The following is a 19,875-nucleotide window of genomic DNA, read 5'->3' as shown; positions in this document are numbered from 1 at the left end:
TTTCTGTAATTTGGATCTTCATACAATAAGTCTACTTGAAATTAATTTAAAGGAGAACTAAAACCTTGTACCAAAAAAATCCCCCTTAACTACCTGTCATTGCCCCCCCCCCTTCCCCTCTTCCTCCCCACACTGTGAATTAGTCAAAAAAGAAGAATACGAAGGCATTGGAAGATGATGCCATGGACCTCCGCTGCACTGCTCTGCATTTTAGGGTCAGATTTTATCAAGGTTTTTTTTTACTAATGCACAGTGTGGGGAGGTAGAGGGCGGGGGGGGAGGGGCAATGCCCGGCAGTTAAAGGGGGGCTTTTTTGGTACGGGGTCAGTTCTCCTTTAAACATTAAATAAACCCAATAGGACTGTTTTGTTCTAATAATGATTAATTACACAGGTATGGGATCCGTTATCTGGAGACCTGTTATCCACAAAGATCCATAGAATATGGATAATGGGTTTCTGGATAACAGATCTCATACCTGTATCTTACAATGGTTTGTCCCCTTTCCCCCTATTAAATATGCACAAACACATATATACCACATGCTGTAATTCAGTCAGGTTTGGCAGCACAGAAAGGGACAGAACTTTTAAAATCCCCCCCCCCATTTAAAGTCAATAGGAATTGCTGCCATGCTCCTGGTGCTGTAAAATGACTGGGGGGACAATCACTTGAAAGTGCAGCGGCACATGTTTTATAGCGTTATAGATGTGTTATATGAAAGGACTGGGGAGTTTGGTGGGGCGTTTATCTTGATTGAGGGAAATGTTGAGCATTTTGTCCCCCTCCCACAAAGCTACATGAAGTCCATTTCCATTAAACCCTCTGCTGAACCTCCTACTGTTTTATTGAGAGAAAGGGCAAATAACTGAACCCAAATCTGTCCAGTTTTTAATTCAAAGAGCTAGTTTAACCTTTATGTTAACTGTCAGCATGTTATAGAATGTCTTATCTTAGCAACTTTTCAGTTGGTCTTTATTGCTGGTTTTTTTTTTTATAGTTTTTGAATTATTACTCTTTTTCTTCTGCCTCTTTTCAGCTTTCAAATGGGGGTCAGTGACCCGGTATCCAACAAAAATAAAGATTGCTTTGTGAGGCAACAAGATAACATGTCCCCATATCTGTATTTGCAGTGAGAGAAACTCTCTGCCCGAAACAAATTAAGGATCACTTGTCCTTTTAGCAAATGAAAGAAGGTGATTGTTTTGGCAGGATACGAGTTCTATTCAACTTGATCCAGGAACTGGTTCTGTCACTATTGGTAATCACATGGGAAATTTCCCATCGCTGAAGTAAACTGAAAATGTTTCCATTAGATCAGTAAAAAAAAAACAGGAAATATTCCTAGGAAACTGGTTAAACTTGATGGGATGCAACGTTTGGGAAATGACATCATACTAAGAACCATTGTGTTGCTTCTCTTGTTTCTACAGCTCGGTTTCCCCTTCAGGGTAATGGCACAGGGGGCTCTTGTGGGTACTTTACACTTTTTGTTGTTTTTAAGTAGCCCAAAAACATGGCAATGAAACTGCTCTCCTTAGACTTGCAATGTATTCACCAACACGTGTTAATATCAGTGGCTTTGCAGCTGTTAATGCCTATATTCTTAATGTTACATGTAATCATTTTCTTTCTTTCATTAACCTCAGCTTATTTTAATATTTATTATTACTGTGGAAATTTATATTTTTTTCACTTTACTTCCCATTTCACTGGGAGGTAATGGGGAATTAGGGCTGAATTTGGTGACTGGGTGTCTTTTTATAACCATAACTAGTATGATACCATGTTTGCCATTATTTTAACTAAGCATGTGCCCCTATGAGGTATATATATAGGGAATAATGCTCCACTATTGTAAAATATAAAGCTATTATAGTTACTAAGGAGTTCTGTGACACTAAAAAGCATAAAGCTATAGATATACTTATGTAATATATAAACATTCACAATATATTTAATATAAGTATGTTTAGAGTGCTAATCTTAACACTTTTTTAGTTTATTATTAGCAGTTTTAACCCTGCTACTATAATGAATTTCAAACAGCAGCACCATCTGCTGGTACGTTGCAATATAAACGACTTACTTGCTTAGTAGGGCACTCTGAACTATTATGCACACATTTGTGCTGAGGTGGTTTACATGTCTTTTAAGTATAAAGCATAAGCATAATACATATAATTAAATTGCAATATCAGTCATATGTATTAATTAGATGTATCCCATATTTGGAAAATATATAAGGTATGGGACCTATTATCCAGAATGCTCGGGACCTGTGGTTTCCAGAAATGGGTATTTTTCATAATTTTGTTCTTTACACTTTAAAAATAATTTAAACATTAAACCCAATAGGTTTGTTTTGCCAAGTTTGAAAAGTAGGACAGTTAAAAATAAAATACAAATTATAGTTGTTTGCTCATAATGAGCACTAAGGAAGATGACCTTCCTCCTGTAATTTAAAGCTTTCTGATATGGGATTCTGGATAAGTGATCTTATATACCTGTACAATGTACACAGGACTCTTTGCAAGGCACAACGCTTTAACTCCCATTACCGCTGTCAGTTCAGCTAAAGAAGACAATGCCGGGAGGGTTTCCTAATTTAGTAAGAATAATTAGCAATGTATTCCCAAGTAGTTTATAATTATTATATTATTAAATGTACAAATTGGCACATACATTATTGGTTGAGATCTGATCTCTGTTATCGAGAGATAACTAGTTTGTTATGGAGATAGATCTTAGTTTGCATCTGCTGGAAAACTGAGAAAACAGCATTTAGTATATTTACAAAAAATATACAGTTATGGGACCTGTTATCCAGAATACTTGGGATCTGGGGTTTTCTGGATAACAAAATCTTTCTATATCTTTAGTCTGTTAAAAAAAATAATGTAAACATTGATTAAATCCAATAGGATTTTTGACCCTAATAAGCATTATTCTGTCTAGTTGGGTTCAAGTACAAGCTAAGTCTTCTTATTATAGTGTGAAACAGGAAATTATTTTTAGAAATTTGATTAAAATGGAAGCTATTGGAGATGACCTTCCTGTAAGTAGGGGGCTTGCTGGGATATTGGGTTTCAGATAATAGATCCTATACCTGTATATACTCTGATTTATATGATTGTTAACAATATTATTTTAATACATTAAAAAAGTTATGTATGGTAACAGTCTAGCCACTTATTTCTTCACTTGACTCAAGGGTAAACATCAATATCTTACATCTTAAAGGGGTTGCTCAACTTTAAATGAACATTTAGTATGATGTAAAGCAGTGCTGTGCAACAGAATTGTTGTGGTCTACATGGTGGAGGGCTGATAATGGAAGCCAGTGTTGACCACTCCCTGTTTTTAAAGGGAATTCAAACCCCTTTACTAAAAAAAAACCCTTCCCCCCCAGCCTAGCTGCTACCCCGCGGGAAATGGCCCAAACTTTTATTTACCCCTCAGTGCAGATTCAGGGATCGTAGTTCACGGCAGGCCATCTTCCGGTCTCGTGTCTTCTTCTGGCGCATTGCAATTTCCCGTAGATTTAGATGGCATGCGCAGTTGTCGCAAACCGGGAAATTGCTTCCAACTGTGCATGCGCCGCTTTGCCGGTCTCAGTCTAATTACCAAATACCCGGAAGATGGCTGCGTTGAACTGTGATCCTGAATCTGCACGGAGGGGTAAGTAAAAAGTTAGGGGCATTTCCCCTGGAGGGGGGGGCAGCTAGGGCTGGGAAAGAGGAGGGAGAGGTGTCTACGTAGGGTAGGGGGGTAGAGTTTTTTTTAATTAAGGGTTGAATTCTCCTTAAGGGAAGTTAAGAGGTCGCCACAGTGCTCTAGAGTGAAATTCCACAACTCGCATTCATTTTTTGTATTGCTTGTTTTTGTCTACTGTTCATTGTGTTACTTGATTTACAACACTGCTTCCTGGTTGCTATGGTAATTAACCCATAGCAACCAGATTACAGTTTAAATTCCTATCTTTAGAATAAAAAAGTGTAAATAATTGAAAACGTTTACAAAGTACAAAGTTAGTCCAGGGACTGGTCCGATTGCCATTTTGGGTGTCAGAAGGCAATTTTTCTGCTATAAACCAGGCTTGAATTAACTTCTTCTGAATTCAACTAGTAGTGAGGCAGGTTTCACTTAGACAAAAAGTCTTTTTCAAACCCTCATTTTACTATCTTACCACAAGGAATAAAATAAAAGACCAATTGGAAATTGTTTTAGACTTCAGTAGTCTTACACCATACTAAAAGTCAACCGAAGTGTTGCATATGTTAAAAAAAACTTTATTATATTGACTTTTTTATTATGAATCACTGATCATTGTTTTTGCTCTTGTGTCCTTTTACAACCTCCTTCCTGTAATAAAGGTAAGTAGCTGTAATGAGCTCTGTATAAACAACCCCTCCCTTCTACACATATTTGCTTTTAGTCTCAGGTTTATTGATAAGAAGCAGTTCATTCATGGAGTTTAATCGTGGCCTAGGAACTGAAACTAACTCCTCCTTCTCCCGCAATTGTTTGAAGAACCAAAGAAGGTGGGATCAAGTGTAAACAAATGTGATTTCCATTTCACTTTTCAGCACGTTGGCCACTATTGGGTACTAGCTTGGACACTGTAAGATGCATTGAACTGTATCACATACAGATGCTGAGTTTAAGCTGAAGTTACATATGCAACATCTTTAAAAAAAAAACAACCCAACTTCTATTCAAAACGCCTTCAAGAGTCATATAGGAACATGGTGAAAGTTTATCTTGACACATTGTTTTTGTGATTGGCAGTTAGGGAAATCTTAAATTTGAAGAGCACAAATAGCTGGTAAGGGACATGGTGGACTGGTTGCTTGCTTCTTTTTGCTGCTGGAAGTTTATTTAAAGGGTAAGATTGTCTATTTTTATTGTAGGTATGAACATTTAATAAGCTAATTGCACAGAACATCCTCTTAACATATCTGCATATAAAGCCATGAATATCTTGTAAATGATATCCTTATAAACGGTGACTAGTGAAGTCATCAGTTATAAACAGTGAGTAGTGATGTCATTTTTGTCACATGACTCTAAAGCTTGTATATTATAATAAATAAATGGTCATGGAACTGCTTGTGACTTATAATATCCTTATATTTTACAATAGTGTTTATCCAGAAACTCCTTATAATTCTGTTATCTGTATTTTATGGTGTGTTTCTTAAGAAAATGGGATTAGTAAACACATTGTGACAAATATTTCCATGACTCTGCATCTATGTGTTCTGCATATTGCCTAATGCAGGGATTTGAAATTCATGAATCACAACCTTAAAATAGATTCTCATGCAGTTCACAGCTGTCCGTCATGATCCTTTATTAGAGTTATTATTTTTGTCAGATATTTGAGTAATTTAAAAGCACCTATTCATAATTCTGAACAGAATCTTGTATCTTTATCCTATTGGAAAAAAAAGGTTCTCCTTGGCATAATCTACAGCTTCAGGACAGAGCAATTACTGTATCTTTTGGTGCTTCCAGAGAATCCAAACATAATCTCCATACAATGGACAGCATTCAAACAGACGTATTTTGCATTCCACTGCCTTATATGACCCTACATCCACAGATGAATAGCTTTGTCTTGATTTTTTGACTAGGGAAATGTCTGAGGTATTCATATTTTTTTAGAGGATTATTTTCCGTTTGTACTTTTTTTTATTCAGATCTTTTAATAAATGTATGACATTTGTAGTTTTAGGGGTCCATTTATTAAACCCTTTAAAATTATTGGTCAAGGTTTAAGAAAAAAGCAATTTTTGGAGATTTATATAAATACTCATTAAGCCTGATTTTGTTGCATATATATTCGTTCCACTTTTGAGAGAAAATTATTGATAAATGAGTTCAATTTATGGAAGGAGTTTGGTTAACTTTGTTTTAATAAAAAAAATTAATAAACTCAAGTTTTAGTAAATAACCCCCATGGGTTTTCTAAGTTTAGTCGTGGTTTCAAAAACCTCTAAAACTACTAAAATCTGACCATTAATAAATAGGCCCCCTGATGCTGTCTGGAGGGATGCAAATGCTGCCCTGCTGGAACTCACTCATGTGCACCTTGATCAGGCAGTAAGGGGCCGATTCACTAAGGTCGAATATCGAGGGTTAATTAACCCTCGATATTCGAATGGGAATTAAAATCCTTCGACTTCGAATATCGAAGTCGAAGGATTTAGCGCAGATAGATCCAAGGATTATTATTAAATCCCCAGAATTAAGTGCTGTGGAGCCACAACTTAATTCTCAGTCTTTACCCACTAATTAAAATAAGAACTAAACATTAAAAAGCCACAACATTTAATTTATCAAAATCTGAATTTTTCTGATTTTTTTTAAATACAAAAGTCTGATCAAAACTAGAATCCATAGATTTGGAATGAGGTATAATAAACTTATTTTTCCATTAAAAACATTATCCATATCTTACGTGGGCCAGTTCCTGATTATTCCTTCAATCTACAGGCCCCCCCATCATTAGACCACTTTGGGGCCTGTACAAGTTAGTACTCCTGGCTCTCCCCCCCATGACCACCAATCTATGTAGTAATTCGAATTTTTGACTATGCCGCTCTCGGTGCGCTATACAAACAATCTGCTAGAAGGCAGGAGGGTTGCTTACGAACTAAAGGTTCACTCTATATCATTGGTTTTTTTATACAGCTCAGGGAACTCACTAATTCTTTTACTTGAAAGCCGCGAGTGGCGTAAACTCTGCAATAACCAGTTAATATTAAATAGTTCCACTAATTAATTGCTAATAAGCCGTTCATTGGGGGGATTCCGTGGAGTTTTCCCTATGTTTAAACATTACCAATCTACAGTACATGCCCCTGTTAATTCTCTGTGTTGTCATCACTTGGTATGTAACTTTGCTAAGTTTATACTACAGTACAAACTGTTTTGCATAACTACATCTCAACTGCATACGTTTAGGGGCCCAATGGTGTTTGCTGTGGGGTCCAATTACTTGTTATTCCACTGCTGAAAAGTTCAGGTAGGTGACACTCATATAATTCAGTAAACGCTCTTGTGGTGATACAGGTTCTGATGCCCTGATTAATCTCAGCCATAAAGCATGACACGGCTTCTGTTGTTTGCCAAATAGGAAATAGAATCAGTCACATGAATACAGGAAATAGAGTGCTCCATGCAAGCATTAAAACAAGGAGATCTGCCAGGTATGAAATTACAAGATGTATCTACTTACTACATACTTCCCTCTTCTTTATAGATATTTCCTGCTGACATGGAATTGCAGCCAACCAGATGAAGCCACAAATATATTCTAAAAAAATTGGTCAAATGTTTTCCAAAATCTGTTTGATTTTAAAGGAGAACTAAACCAAAAAATCATATGGCTCAAAAATGAGATATTTGATATACCAGCATACCAGTCCAGGATTCAAACTTGTCACAGGGGGTCACCATCTCGGAAAGTGTCTGTGACACTCACATGCTCAGTGGCCTCTGAGCAGCTATTGAGAAGCTAAGCTTAGGGGGATGTCGCAAATTATCAATCAGAAAATTAGGTTAGTCTGTTATATATGCTGATGCTAAAGGGCTGATAATTCAATTCTGATGCTAGCTGCAATGGGTTCTGTTGGCTGCCATGTAGTAATTATCTGTATTAATTACTAATCAGCCTTATATTGTCACATTTCTATTCTATGTGTACTGTATATTGTGAGTGGGTCCCTACGCTCAGTAAGTGCAGCAGCCAGAGCATGTGCAGTGAATCAGCAGAAAAGAAGATGGGGAGCTACTGGGGGCATCTTTTGGAGACACAGATCTTCCCTGCTAAATGGCTGTGGTGTCTTGGGCTGGTACAGAAGCACAAAACATAATGTACAACATTTCTAGCTAGACTTTTTAGTTAGACTTTAGTTTGCCTTTAAAGCCTAGCTCTCTCCTTTAATGCAGGATTCTGCTTGGAGGAGCACTATTAACTGATTGCATTTGGTAAAAACACGTTTTCCTGTGACAGAATCCTTTTTAAAGAACAAAAGCTGTAGAACAAAAGCTGGCTCTCGCACACCCAGTGTAAAAATGCGAAGTCTGGTGCTCAGTGGTAGAGGTTCGGCCACCTCACAATTGAATCAATAGAGAAGAAATCCACGGACACAGGGCTGCTGCAAGCAAGGAACCCCTCACACGTTAATGCGGAAGTGAGCAACGTTTCGGGGTCACGCCCTTTGTCAAGGATTTCTTCTCTATAGAATCCTTTTTAAAGCTACCTATTGTCTGTGAGGCTACAATTGTATTGTTATTATAATTCCTTATTTCTTATCTTTGTTTTCAGGCCTTCTCCAAGTGATATCCCAGCCTGTCTTTCAAACCACTGCCCGGCTACTAGGCTAAATTGGTCCCTAGCCTCCTTAAAGCTGCTGAAATTCCAGATTGGAGAGTTGCTAAGCAAAAAGCTAAATAATTCCAAAGCAAATAACAAAAAGAATTGCATTTTTTTGATTGCATTTGTCTCAGAATATCACCATCTACATCATTTTAAAAGTTAATTTAAAGGTGAACTACCCCTTCAATCAGGCGCTTTAGTGATATTTTATATCACAAATAATTTCCATCACTTTCCAAACAGGTTGAAGTTGTATATCAGTATAGGTTATTTGGGTATCTGCCAAGCTCTGTACAATTCAGTTTTTCCATTCTGCCAGGATAGACACGCAAGATCCTTAATATATGTTTCATGTTGAGACAATATGTGGTTGTGGTGCTTAATTCTGCATACTGTAGGAAGCATTATTTTAAATTCTGACACACCTGCTAATCTTGTATCATCTGTAGGGAAACTTTAATGCCAAACTATGTGCTTTTGATTACATATCATTAGACAAGATTGTGACGTATGATACCGACTGTAAATTCACTAGGCCAGGACAATTAGTCCACATATGTTCATTTTATATTGATAAATACTGATACGGGTGAATTCCTACAGTCATATGCAGTACTTCTATGTATATGCAAGTTATTTAGGATAATGTGTCACAACTGCATTTGAATGCATTTATTTTCAGTTTCCCCCGGCCCTCTGGTAGTGATGATAAGAAGTGAATTGTTTCTGTCAATTGACACAGTGCAGCCCTAATAACTGGCTTAGTGAGAGTTCAAATCTATTTATAATGGTCAGAGAAGGAATTTGGCTCCCCTTCACCAACACCAATGTGGCTAAATTAGCTGCCTGCCTTAATCACTATACTGTTAACTGGGAGACTTAAAAACCAAATGAGACTTATTTATGAACTGAGAGTAAAGTGCAAGAACTTCTCAGCAACCTATTTGGGCCTGCCCGTTCTGGAACCCTGGTGGACTGTGCAGGAGTATTTTATGGCATTTTCCTATTAAGCCAGTGGAGGCTTCTTGAGTCTGGTTTGGTGAATAGTCTTGAAAAGTATTCACTTCAGCCGTTGTCTCCTCTGTTTCCACCTTCCACCTCATTATGGAAATCTGTAAATAATCCAATGATTATCATTACTATTTATATCTGGGATCGATAAAAAAGCCTGCCATGACCCCATCTTCTTTGTGTTCTGGATGTTGCTGCTATGAGCTGCTAGTTATGAGCTTGTCCATGTATGCAGACCATGCTATACATACTTGTGTACAGATACTTTTCCCTCTGGCAGTGCTGGGCATGAGGGTGCTTAATGCAAGCCCTTCCAACACGTGTGCAACTTGTGCACCAAACCAAGTGAGTTTGCACCAGTGAGACAGCAGCACATTAGATGTGGGGAGATTCAGTATGCCAGACTTACAGAAGAGCCACACTAGGGGATGGTAGGCAGAAGAGCCATCATTGTGCTCTAGGCCTTTTCTGCCTACCTCTAGTTCCAGCCCTGTCTTTTGTCTTATGCTTAAGGCACAAAGCCATCATTGTCATTGCTTGAACCAGTTGGAATCACAGAACTCTGCTAATGAGGTTTGTATATGCTTTGATCACAATTTGCCATGTTCTGCCTGATTGGGGGTGAATCCTCTGATAGCTTGCCTTCAAAATTTCATATGCTCTAAAGCAGTGATCCCCAACCAATGGCTCATGAGCAGCATATTGCTCACCAACCCCATAGCTGTTGCTCTCAAAGCAGGTGCTTATTTTTCAATTTCAGACTTGGAGATAAGCTTTAGTTGTATAAAATCCATGTGTATTACCAAACAGAGCCTCCTGTAGGCTGCCAATCCACATAGGGCTACCATTAGCCAATTACAGTCCATATTTGGCACCACCAGGGACTTTTGCATGCTTGTGTTGCTCTCTAGCCTTTTTTATTTTATGTGGCTCATGGGTAAATCCATGCTCTAAATCATACATAAGTTTTTACTGCGACTCCTGACTAGATTCTTTCAAATTCCTGACCTTTCTTCAGAATGCTTATCACCTCATTTTAATCAAAATCTCATAGCATTTCAGCTACTTTTTCTGCCTCTCATAAAAACAAAGATGGTTCTCAGAGGGATTTTCACTCATTGGATTTCAAAAAAAATCAAACATTATTTGAATTATAAACAGAAGCCATTTCTAACAACAATATACACCTTGGTCTCAGCATTAATAATCATAACGATAATAATAATGACTTAAAAACTGAATTAAGGTCATAGGACACAGCTCTATTGTCTGCAACAATAACATTACTATTACTCATCAGTGAGCCCTTGTCTACTTATTACTCAAGGAAAATCACCAGCATAGTGCAACTGTCAGGCCTCACCTGTCCAGAGTCCAGATGTGAGGAGAACGAAGTCCAGCAGGAGTGTCACCAGCTGTAGCAGACAAGTAATCAGAGGGAGTTGGCAGAAGAATAGTCGGAAGGCAGGCCGTGGTCGGTGCAGGCGGAGTTCAGTCGTAATCGGGAAAGCAAGCCAAGGTCAGATGCAGGCAGAGTTCAGTCGAAAGTCGATATCCAAAGCCAGAGTCAAAACCAAAATCAAGAAGTCAGGGTTCACAAGTTCAGGAGCAGGTTAAATTATCAACAAGCACAGAGCCTTTCCCTGAGCGTCCTTTTAAAGGGGTACTTTGGTGCCAAACGTAATGACGCCTGCGTCCCGCGTCATCACGCCGCGCACGTTCACGCTGGCGTTCGTCTTGGCGTGCGCGTTCATGCGCGCTGAATCCTCACAGCAACAATGGGCAGGGGGGATATTACGCTAAGTGGAACACCAGTGTAAATAAATATTGAACCGTTGGCAAACTGCAAACCAAACTTACAATGTGGAATTCATTCACATCAAGTCCTTTTCATCTTTTGGACCTCTATAATTATTTTAATATCCCCAAATAGAATGAACTTATTTTTTTCTTTGTATTAAAACACATGACTGAAAAATATGTACTTAAAATAGTTCCATACACATTCACAATGCACAAGGGCTTCATTATCTCTTCTGAGATAACCCTGCTACTTTCACTGACAGGAGAGTTATTTTATGTTTTCATCATGTAACAGGTGGTAAAATGTATCATTTGTAGCAGAAGGTGTGGATTAATTGTAAATCTGGGTAATTAAAAGAGATTAACATGAGGGTGTTTGCTATTTTATGTGCTATGAAGACAGAATGTTTGAGAGGCCAGTCCTGGGTATATCATATATGCAAAAGGCACTGTAAATTTTGAAGTGAGGGAATTATATTGCAATTGTTGTGGTTGATGATGCAGCTACTACTCCCAAATTATGCCCCTATTTCTTGCATAGCTACCCTCTATACCCCTACCTAAAAACCATCCAATAAACCATCCAATAGATGTCCTGCTTTATCCTGGAGATAGAGCAATGGCTCAGAGTTATCAGAGATCCCAAATTGATGACAGATCAATGTTACAATGTTGTACAAGTACTCATATAGTATAATGAGTAAAGAAGGCTGCATCATACAGCAAACTATATGAAAGTGTGTTGAGAGACCATCACAGATACTGACTCAAAACACTTTTCCTTGGTATGGCCACTTAGAAGGTTGTGAACTTATACAAGACTGGTTAATAGTCCAGGAATTATCAAGCTTCTTGATAAGTTAGGCTGAAAAAGCTAAACTCAAACCTTGAGAGAACCCTTTCTTTTTAAAAGAGCGGTGGGCGGAAAATAGCATCTAATATCTTTCAGAAGCAGAACATTGTCTTCGTGTAATTGTGCAATTGCCACCATTGCCTTTTGGTTTTGCCCTTATAATTCTATCTCAGTCTGCACTACTGAATAAAAAAAGTGCAAAAGAAGCTGCATGGGGTCTGCTAGATGGGCATTTACTGGAGAAATACATTTCTAACCTTTTTATTGTATAACTGCAGATTTCTTATGTTTTTCATATTATTAATTTCTCTCTCTCAGTAAACTACTTACCTGGGTGTTTTAGCTTGCCTAATTATTTAGAACTCTGACTTCATCCAACATGTAACAAAGCACTTCATGGACAAATGTTCCGCAAGTGCAGGGAAGTGTTTGAACACTCTACACTTGGCACCTAAGGGCCTAACTAAATAAAGGATATTATGCACATTATATATATATATATATATATATATATATATATATATATATATATATATATATATATATATATATATATATATATATATATATATATATAAAGTTCCTGTGGGGCCGCACTCTGCTAAACTGTTTCAAAGTCGGGTGCAAGGTGAAAAAAAGGGTTACATACTGTAGAAAAGACCAGCAACACCGATATATTTTGTGCAAAAATTCAAGTGTATTGAAAATGCATGTACAGCCAACGTGACGTTTCGGTCCTCTCAGGGACCTTTCTCAAGGCAACCATGCCTATATCACCAAGCAATTTAAATACCCCAACCCCCTTGTCAATAGGAAATGACATCATCACATCAAAGTGCTGTAACATAGTGAATATAGCGAAATGTAAAATAGTATTAAAACAATATCCATACGATCACTCAATGATAATGAGCATCTGCTTGTGTCCCGTGTCCACCTAAATGAATAAAACTACATGTAAGTTATAGTTAAAGTGCATCATGTGCATGGTATAAATAAAGATTAAACATTCATCTAACATGTGTTATACATATATATGTCGGCCGAAACAATTACATGTGCCCGTGTAAGTATTTAATACTGTATAAAATCTAAAAACAATGATTAAATTATCAATGTCGGAAATGACCAATACGGACCTATCAAGTTATATTCCCATATATTTTTTCAGTCAATGCAATTAATCATGCTCGAAAAGACTTTTTATGGTCCAGGTCATGTCATTACATCACTACTTCCAGAAAGGTATTCCCACTACAAGCTTACATACTACAACCTCCAGTACCAAGTTTTGTTCCCACATTTAAGTATATTTGTGTGTCCCCGTTATGTAACATGTCTATCAATTCCTTACTTTCTAAAATTTACAATTCATTCATAAGACTAGTGGGAAACCCTCTCACGGAAAACAATTTAAAGATAAAGAGCTGTTTAAGCCTTTGGGGGCCACACAATTCAGTTCGTATGTCCAAAACGCCTCCCTCTGAAGTAAGATACGGTCTGTATCTCCCCCTCTGGGTGGGTCGGCAATCCAGTCTATGGGCATACACTTGAAAGAAGATTCCGGGTGCTTTTCTTGAAGCCAATGCTGTGCCACAGGTTGCCTTGAAATATCCTGCTTCCCCTCTATCTTAGGTTTAAGGTCTAGGGCTGCTCTTATAGTTGCACGGTGCATGCTGATCCTCTCCTTTAACTGTCTGCAGGTCTTCCCGCAGTATATTAGTCCGCAAGGACACTTTATGATATACACTACATTACGGGAAGTGCATGTGAGTCTGTGCCTAATAGAGTATTTCTTTCCAGTGTGTGGATGAAAGAATGAATCACCCACGATTAAGCAGTTGCACATGACACAATTGCCACATTTGAAGACCCCCATTCTATTTATTTTAGCAGCTGGCATGTATTTGCTTACCGGATCCGTAGGTGAAAGGAGCTCCTTTAGGTTCCTATGTCTCCTGTGTCCAAAAGTAATACTTCTGCGATTAATCACTGTTAAGTCAACGTCCGATTTCACAATAGGCCAGTGCTGCAAAATAGATTTTTTGATCACAGGTGTGTGTGCATCATACACTGTCATATAGTTAAGAACATCATCCCTGGTGCTTTTAACCTGCACCGACCCCTTCAGCATTGCCTCACGGTCCAGTGTCTCCGCCCACTCCCTTGTGTCCATAATAAGCTTATATGGGTACCCCCTTTCCAGGAATTGCTTGGCCATCACATTCAAGGCCTCACGTCTTTCCTCCTCCTTACTTGTGATACGAACTACCCTGATCATTTGCGACCTAGGTAACGAGTTCAGTAGGTGGCGAGGATGACTACTGGAAAAGTGCAAAAGGGAATTTCTGTCCGTGGGCTTCCGGAATATTTTTGTATGCAACCGGTTAGAGTATAGATCCTTATACACCGTTACATCTAAAAAGTCAATGGAGTGTGTGTTCCTATGCATTGTGAACCTGATGGGAGATACCGCATCATTCAATTCACCTACGAACTCCAATAGGCTCTCCTCGGGGCCATACCAAAGAAAAAACACATCGTCGATGTAACGGCGATAGTACCCACCATATCTGCGAAAGGCGGGGTGACAATATATGTAGTGAGTTTCATACCAATGCATGTAGATGTTGGCGTATGTAGGAGCTACATTTGAACCCATAGCGGTTCCAGTTAATTGTAGAAAGAAATTATTTTCAAATTTAAAGGCATTCTTATATAGAATGAACTCCAACAAAGACGCCACAAATTCCGTTGGGGGGCCAGTGTACAGGGAATTTCCACTGATGCATTCCTTTACTGCTTGTATGCCCGCTTCGTGAGGTATGCATGTGTATAAACTATGGACATCCATAGTCACAAACAGAAAGTCCATATCACCCAAATCTATACTGCCAATCAATTTTAGGAAGTCTGAAGTATCCTGTATGTAGGACCCCAAGTTTTTCACCATGGGTTGCAAAAGCATATCAACATATTTCGATATCTTTTCTGTCAGTGACCCTCTAGCCGATATGATAGGTCTCCCTGGGGGTTGTTTCAGATTTTTATGTATTTTAGGCAATGAATAGATCACCGGTCTTACTGGATGAGCCACGGTCAATCCATCGCGTGTAGTCTCCGTGATCCAGCCATGCATGCAAGCATCCCTTAGCAGTTTCCCAAGCTGTGCCTGAAAGGTAGATGTGGGGTCAAAATTTAGCCTGCGATAACACTTTGCATCTGACAATTGCAACAATATTTCAGATCTATAATAGTCATAGTCCATTACAACCACCGCTCCTCCCTTGTCAGCCAGCTTTACAATTATATCAATGTTCTTTTGTAAGCTCTTAAGGGCAATACGTTCCTCCTTAGTGAGGTTGCCCCTATGTTGTACCTGCTGTGGGAAGTCTGCCACAGCTGCATCAATCATGCAGGAGTATGTTCGTAGGGATATGTTTGGCACCACAGGATCAAAGTCACTTTTAGCTCTAAATATTGTGCTCCTTTCATCCCCTGTTTTGACAATATTGTCCTGCATCTTAAAATGCTCCTTGAGCCTCAAATTACGGGAGAATTTGCAGTTATCCACAATGATATTAAAGTTGTGCGATAATGTGGAGGGGACATAGGATAAGCCCTTAGCCAATATGCTTACCTCCACTGCCGTCAGTTGGTGCTTCGAGAGGTTAATCACCGTCTGCTCACAGGCGGCCTGCCCCCCCCTGCGGGGCGGTCTGCCACGGCCCCTGTTTCTTATGCTTTTGGCTCCCACGTCTGTGCTTGGTTCGGGTCCTGTGTCTTTGGGCTGCTCGGCATCTAAAAAAACCTCCTGCGATGGACGCATCTCCACGTCTTTGTCCTCTTCAGATTCTGCGCTGCTGGACGTGTATCCAAGCCGCCTCCTCACGCGTTGCGTCATCACCCTGCGGCGTTGCACGTTAGGTCTCCCTCCATGGCGCCATCGATACATGCTGCTCTCCTTGTAATCCTGCTGGACTCTAAGGAATTTCGAGCGTTTGAACGCTAATATGTCACTCTTGTAACGAGCAACCTGTTCCTGTATTTTGGTAAGCCAATCGTTATCCTTGTCCAATTGTAGTGTGTTCTGATTGTCAGTTTCAAACTGCAGTATGTCCCCACGTATAGATTTTAGTTCACGGCCTGTCTCCTCTACCACTAGTAGTATTAGCTCCAAAGAGCACCGGTCTAGTGCGGCACACCAACGGTTACAGAAATCTGGGTTACTGCGCCCAATGGTGGGCATATTATTGATGCGGAATCCTCGGGGAATCCTTTTCTCCCTATAATATTCAGAGAGGGAGACCCCATGTAAATGTAGTTCAACTTCCCTCTTCCGCAATCTCAGCAGTTCATGGTATATTTCTTTAGAGCCCCAATCTCCAAACGTATCCTTGAAGGTTTCTGTGAAAAGTATCTTGTCTACTTCCTCGGTTGTAAATGGTCTGTAGTTGGAATCAAGCTGTGAGGATTTCTCCATATTGCTTGAGGGCTTGAGAATTCTCTTAGTCATAAAAGTACAAAAAAGATCTTGTGCAGGTGCAGGCCAAACTGCAAAGCAGTATAATATAAAGTTCCTGTGGGGCCGCACTCCGCTAAACTGTTTCAAAGTCGGGTGCAAGGTGAAAAAAAGGGTTACATACTGTAGAAAAGACCAGCAACACTGATATATTTTGTGCAAAAATTCAAGTGTATTGAAAATGCATGTACAGCCAACGTGACGTTTCGGTCCTCTCAGGGACCTTTCTTAAGGCAACCATGCCTATATCACCAAACAATTTAAATACCCCAACCCCCTTGTCAATAGGAAATGACATCATCACATCAAAGTGCTGTAACATAGTGAATATAGCGAAATGTAAAATAGTATTAAAACAATATCCATACGATCACTCAATGATAATGAGCATCTGCTCATTATATATATATATATATATATATATATATATATATATATATATATATATAGACAAATACAAGATTCCTCTGCACTCAACCCATTATCAATATATTTAAGACAGAGACATTTTGTGCATACTGCTACTGAAAAATGCCTTACCCTTACATTTTATAAAAGGGACGAATACGTTTTACCTGCAACTTACTAGCTGCTTTCAAAGTAAAACTCCCAAACTTTGAAAGCAGCTAGTAAGTTGCAGGTAAAACGTATTCGTCCCTTTTATAAAATGTATAATTAAACCATAGAATTCTTAATGAATCAGATGAAAATTGAGCATAGGACTGGCCAGATATGGGATGACTTTGACGTAGTTGGCCAGCTTAAATATATTGCAATATATGGACAAACAATCCCTGTTTTGTTTAAAGGGTAAGGCATTTTTCAGTAGCAGTATGCACAAAATGTCTCTGTCTTAAATATATTGATAATGGGTTGAGTGCAGAGGAATCTTGTATTTGTCTATATGTATTTTGTGGTCACACCCTCATTGCACCCCCGCCTAATGATTTTAAAAACTAGTGGTGAGCACAACTTTCCCTTGTTTGTTTTATATATATATATATATATATATATATATATATATATATATATATATATATATATATACACATACACACACATATATATATATATATACACACACACACACTAGCACATATATGAACCAAATCACTGTTATCAATGGTATTGACAGTAGGCATTTTTAAGAACCTTGCAAGCACATGTTTGTTTCAATTACTATGCTAGGATGTCTCAATTAATATTAATGGCAGCAGAAGGACACAGCCCAAATAGATTTCTGCCAAAGGTCCTGCCTTCACCTGCCACTTTGTGTATACTACTATGGCAGAATAAATGGGGTGGTGGTTGGGTAATAACTAATAAATTAGCAAACACATGGGGAACATGGAGAACATGGAGAAGATTCACTGATAAGTGGCCAGTGCAGTGATTCCCAACCAGTGTCAAGTGAGGAACATGTTACTCACCAGTGGATGTTGCTCCCAGTGACCTCAGAGCAGGTGCTTGTTTTTCAATTTCAGGCTTAAAGGCAAGTTTTGGTTGCATAAAAACAAGATGTACTGGCAAACAGAGCTTCCTATAGGCTGCCAGCCCACATAGGGGCACCTACGAGCTTTTTTTCATGCTTGTGTTGCTCCTCTGCTCTTTTTATATTTGAATGTTGCTGTGAGGAAAGTACCTGGTGGTCTAGTGTGGGTGCAACGGGGATGGCCCGCTGTGTCCTACTTCCCTGCGCCCCAATTCGCGATCCATTGCGTCTTAGTTAGCAATGGCGAGTGCGCCTCGTATGCTTTCAGGCTTACACGCCGCTGCATGTGGCGTCATCGCTAATTGCCATGACATTCAAATATTTAAAGAGCCGACACTCAGTTACTTGTTGCCCAACATAGGTCTATTCCAATAGTTCCTGGATGCAATCTCTAGTGTTTCTGTCCTTTCTTGACCCTGCCTGACCCTAACCTCAGCCTGTGCTTTGACTATTCTGTTGGATCCTGTCTTGAAAATGTGACTCGGCCTGTGACCTCGACGACGCTCCCACCTCCTGATATTGTACTGTGTTTCCTGTTTGGTACTGACTCTGCCTGTCCTTTAACCATGCTCCTATTCTCCATTCCCTTTGCACATAAGGTTCCCTTGCCTGCCCAGAACTCTCTCCTTGGTCCTCTCACATTAAGGGGTATATTTATCAAAGAGTGAAGTTAATAGTGAACTTTCACGCATTGATAAATACGCCTTTCAAAATCCCATAGAAATGAGTTGAGAGTGGCGGAATTTCACTCTTTGATAAATTTACCCCTATGACCTGGTGGCTGGTAGTGGAGGGCTCCTGCTGAAGTGAAAGGAGAGGGGATTCCATAAAAAATATAATATTACCTGCTACACAAAGTCTGCATTGTTTTTTTAAATCAACGCTTTATTTGCCATGTTTTTACTACATTACAAATATGGTTTCAAAGATTTAAGGAATGAATACAATTCAGTCAACAATAAATTGATACAATTAACAAACAGAGACAAATGAGAAAACAAAGAAATAAATTAGAATTAACATACAGCTTTGAGGTAAATTAACACTAGCCATTGTTCCTGTCAATGGGAGCAGCATTTATGGAATGAAGGAGAAAAGGAATGACACCTGCTAAGTGCAGAATAGTGAGCAAAGTGCCAAAAAATGGCACAATTCACCATGTTTTTGTACTTTGCCCCTTGCCCTGCACTTTCTACACATTTTTACCCCCAGTGCTCTGGCACTTGCATCTGGGGTTGCAGTAAATGACCCCTTGCATGTTTTACAAGTCTACATTCCCTCTGATCTATGAGCATATAGAGGTTTTCCAAACTGTTTTATAGAAAATGGTAGGAATGGTCACCTTAAGGATGACTTATGTCAATAAGGGTAATCTAGCCATCCCTTTTCACCACACAGCAGAAGGTAATTACTCATCAGAAATGTATTATAGCACTGGCATAATGGAACTTTTGTCTTAGCACCATAGATTATATCTATATATGTTATATGCCACATATAAACAGGGAAAACTCTAATAAATAGAACATAGAACACAGAACTACAGACATGTACATGTAGAATTACGACTGTCCTTATGAGCTGGACAGTAACATTTCCACATAAAAATGGGACCAATTGGATTTTTCCAGCTATACACAATAGGGAACAGAGAAAAAATGGGTTGCTTTCAAATGTCCTTAACCTGCTAATTGGTTCCAAAATTCATTTGTATATCATTTTGTATAAAAGCTAATTTTAAAATAAGTCACTGTCAATATGTAAACACATTTAACTTTCTGTAAACATGGGTAGTGTTCTACCAT

General features: G+C 38.8%; 2 protein-coding genes across 2 annotated transcripts in view; both read right to left on the bottom strand.

Annotated features, from left to right (window-relative positions):
* XB22063314.S (provisional ortholog of yrdC N6-threonylcarbamoyltransferase domain containing S homeolog) overlaps nucleotides 1-19,875 on the bottom strand; it is a 55,678-nt gene that overhangs the window by 10,943 nt on the left and 24,860 nt on the right. The window lies entirely within an intron of this gene.
* LOC121396949 lies at nucleotides 12,746-16,913 on the bottom strand. The gene is made up of 2 exons (XM_041572606.1): nucleotides 15,697-16,913; nucleotides 12,746-15,228 (listed from the first exon to the last, which is right to left on the bottom strand). Exons 1-2 carry the CDS (start codon nucleotides 16,570-16,572, stop codon nucleotides 13,456-13,458), a joined length of 2,649 nt encoding a protein of 882 aa, XP_041428540.1. The 5' UTR covers nucleotides 16,573-16,913; the 3' UTR covers nucleotides 12,746-13,455.

This window comes from Xenopus laevis, chromosome 8L (genome assembly GCF_017654675.1).
Source record: "Xenopus laevis strain J_2021 chromosome 8L, Xenopus_laevis_v10.1, whole genome shotgun sequence".
Classification (NCBI taxonomy): Eukaryota; Metazoa; Chordata; class Amphibia; order Anura; family Pipidae; genus Xenopus; species Xenopus laevis.
The sequence above is the reverse complement of the archived record's forward strand: the minus strand, read 5'-3'. Positions and strand labels throughout refer to the sequence as shown.

Coding starts and splice junctions, on each gene's coding strand:
- LOC121396949 (XM_041572606.1), bottom strand. CDS start 16,572: ATGACTAAGAGAATTCTCAAGCCCTCAAGCAATATGGAGAAATCCTCA. Junction 15,229..15,696: donor ACCAACTGACGGCAGTGGAG/GTAAGCATATTG, acceptor TCTACCTTTCAG/GCACAGCTTGGGAAACTGCT.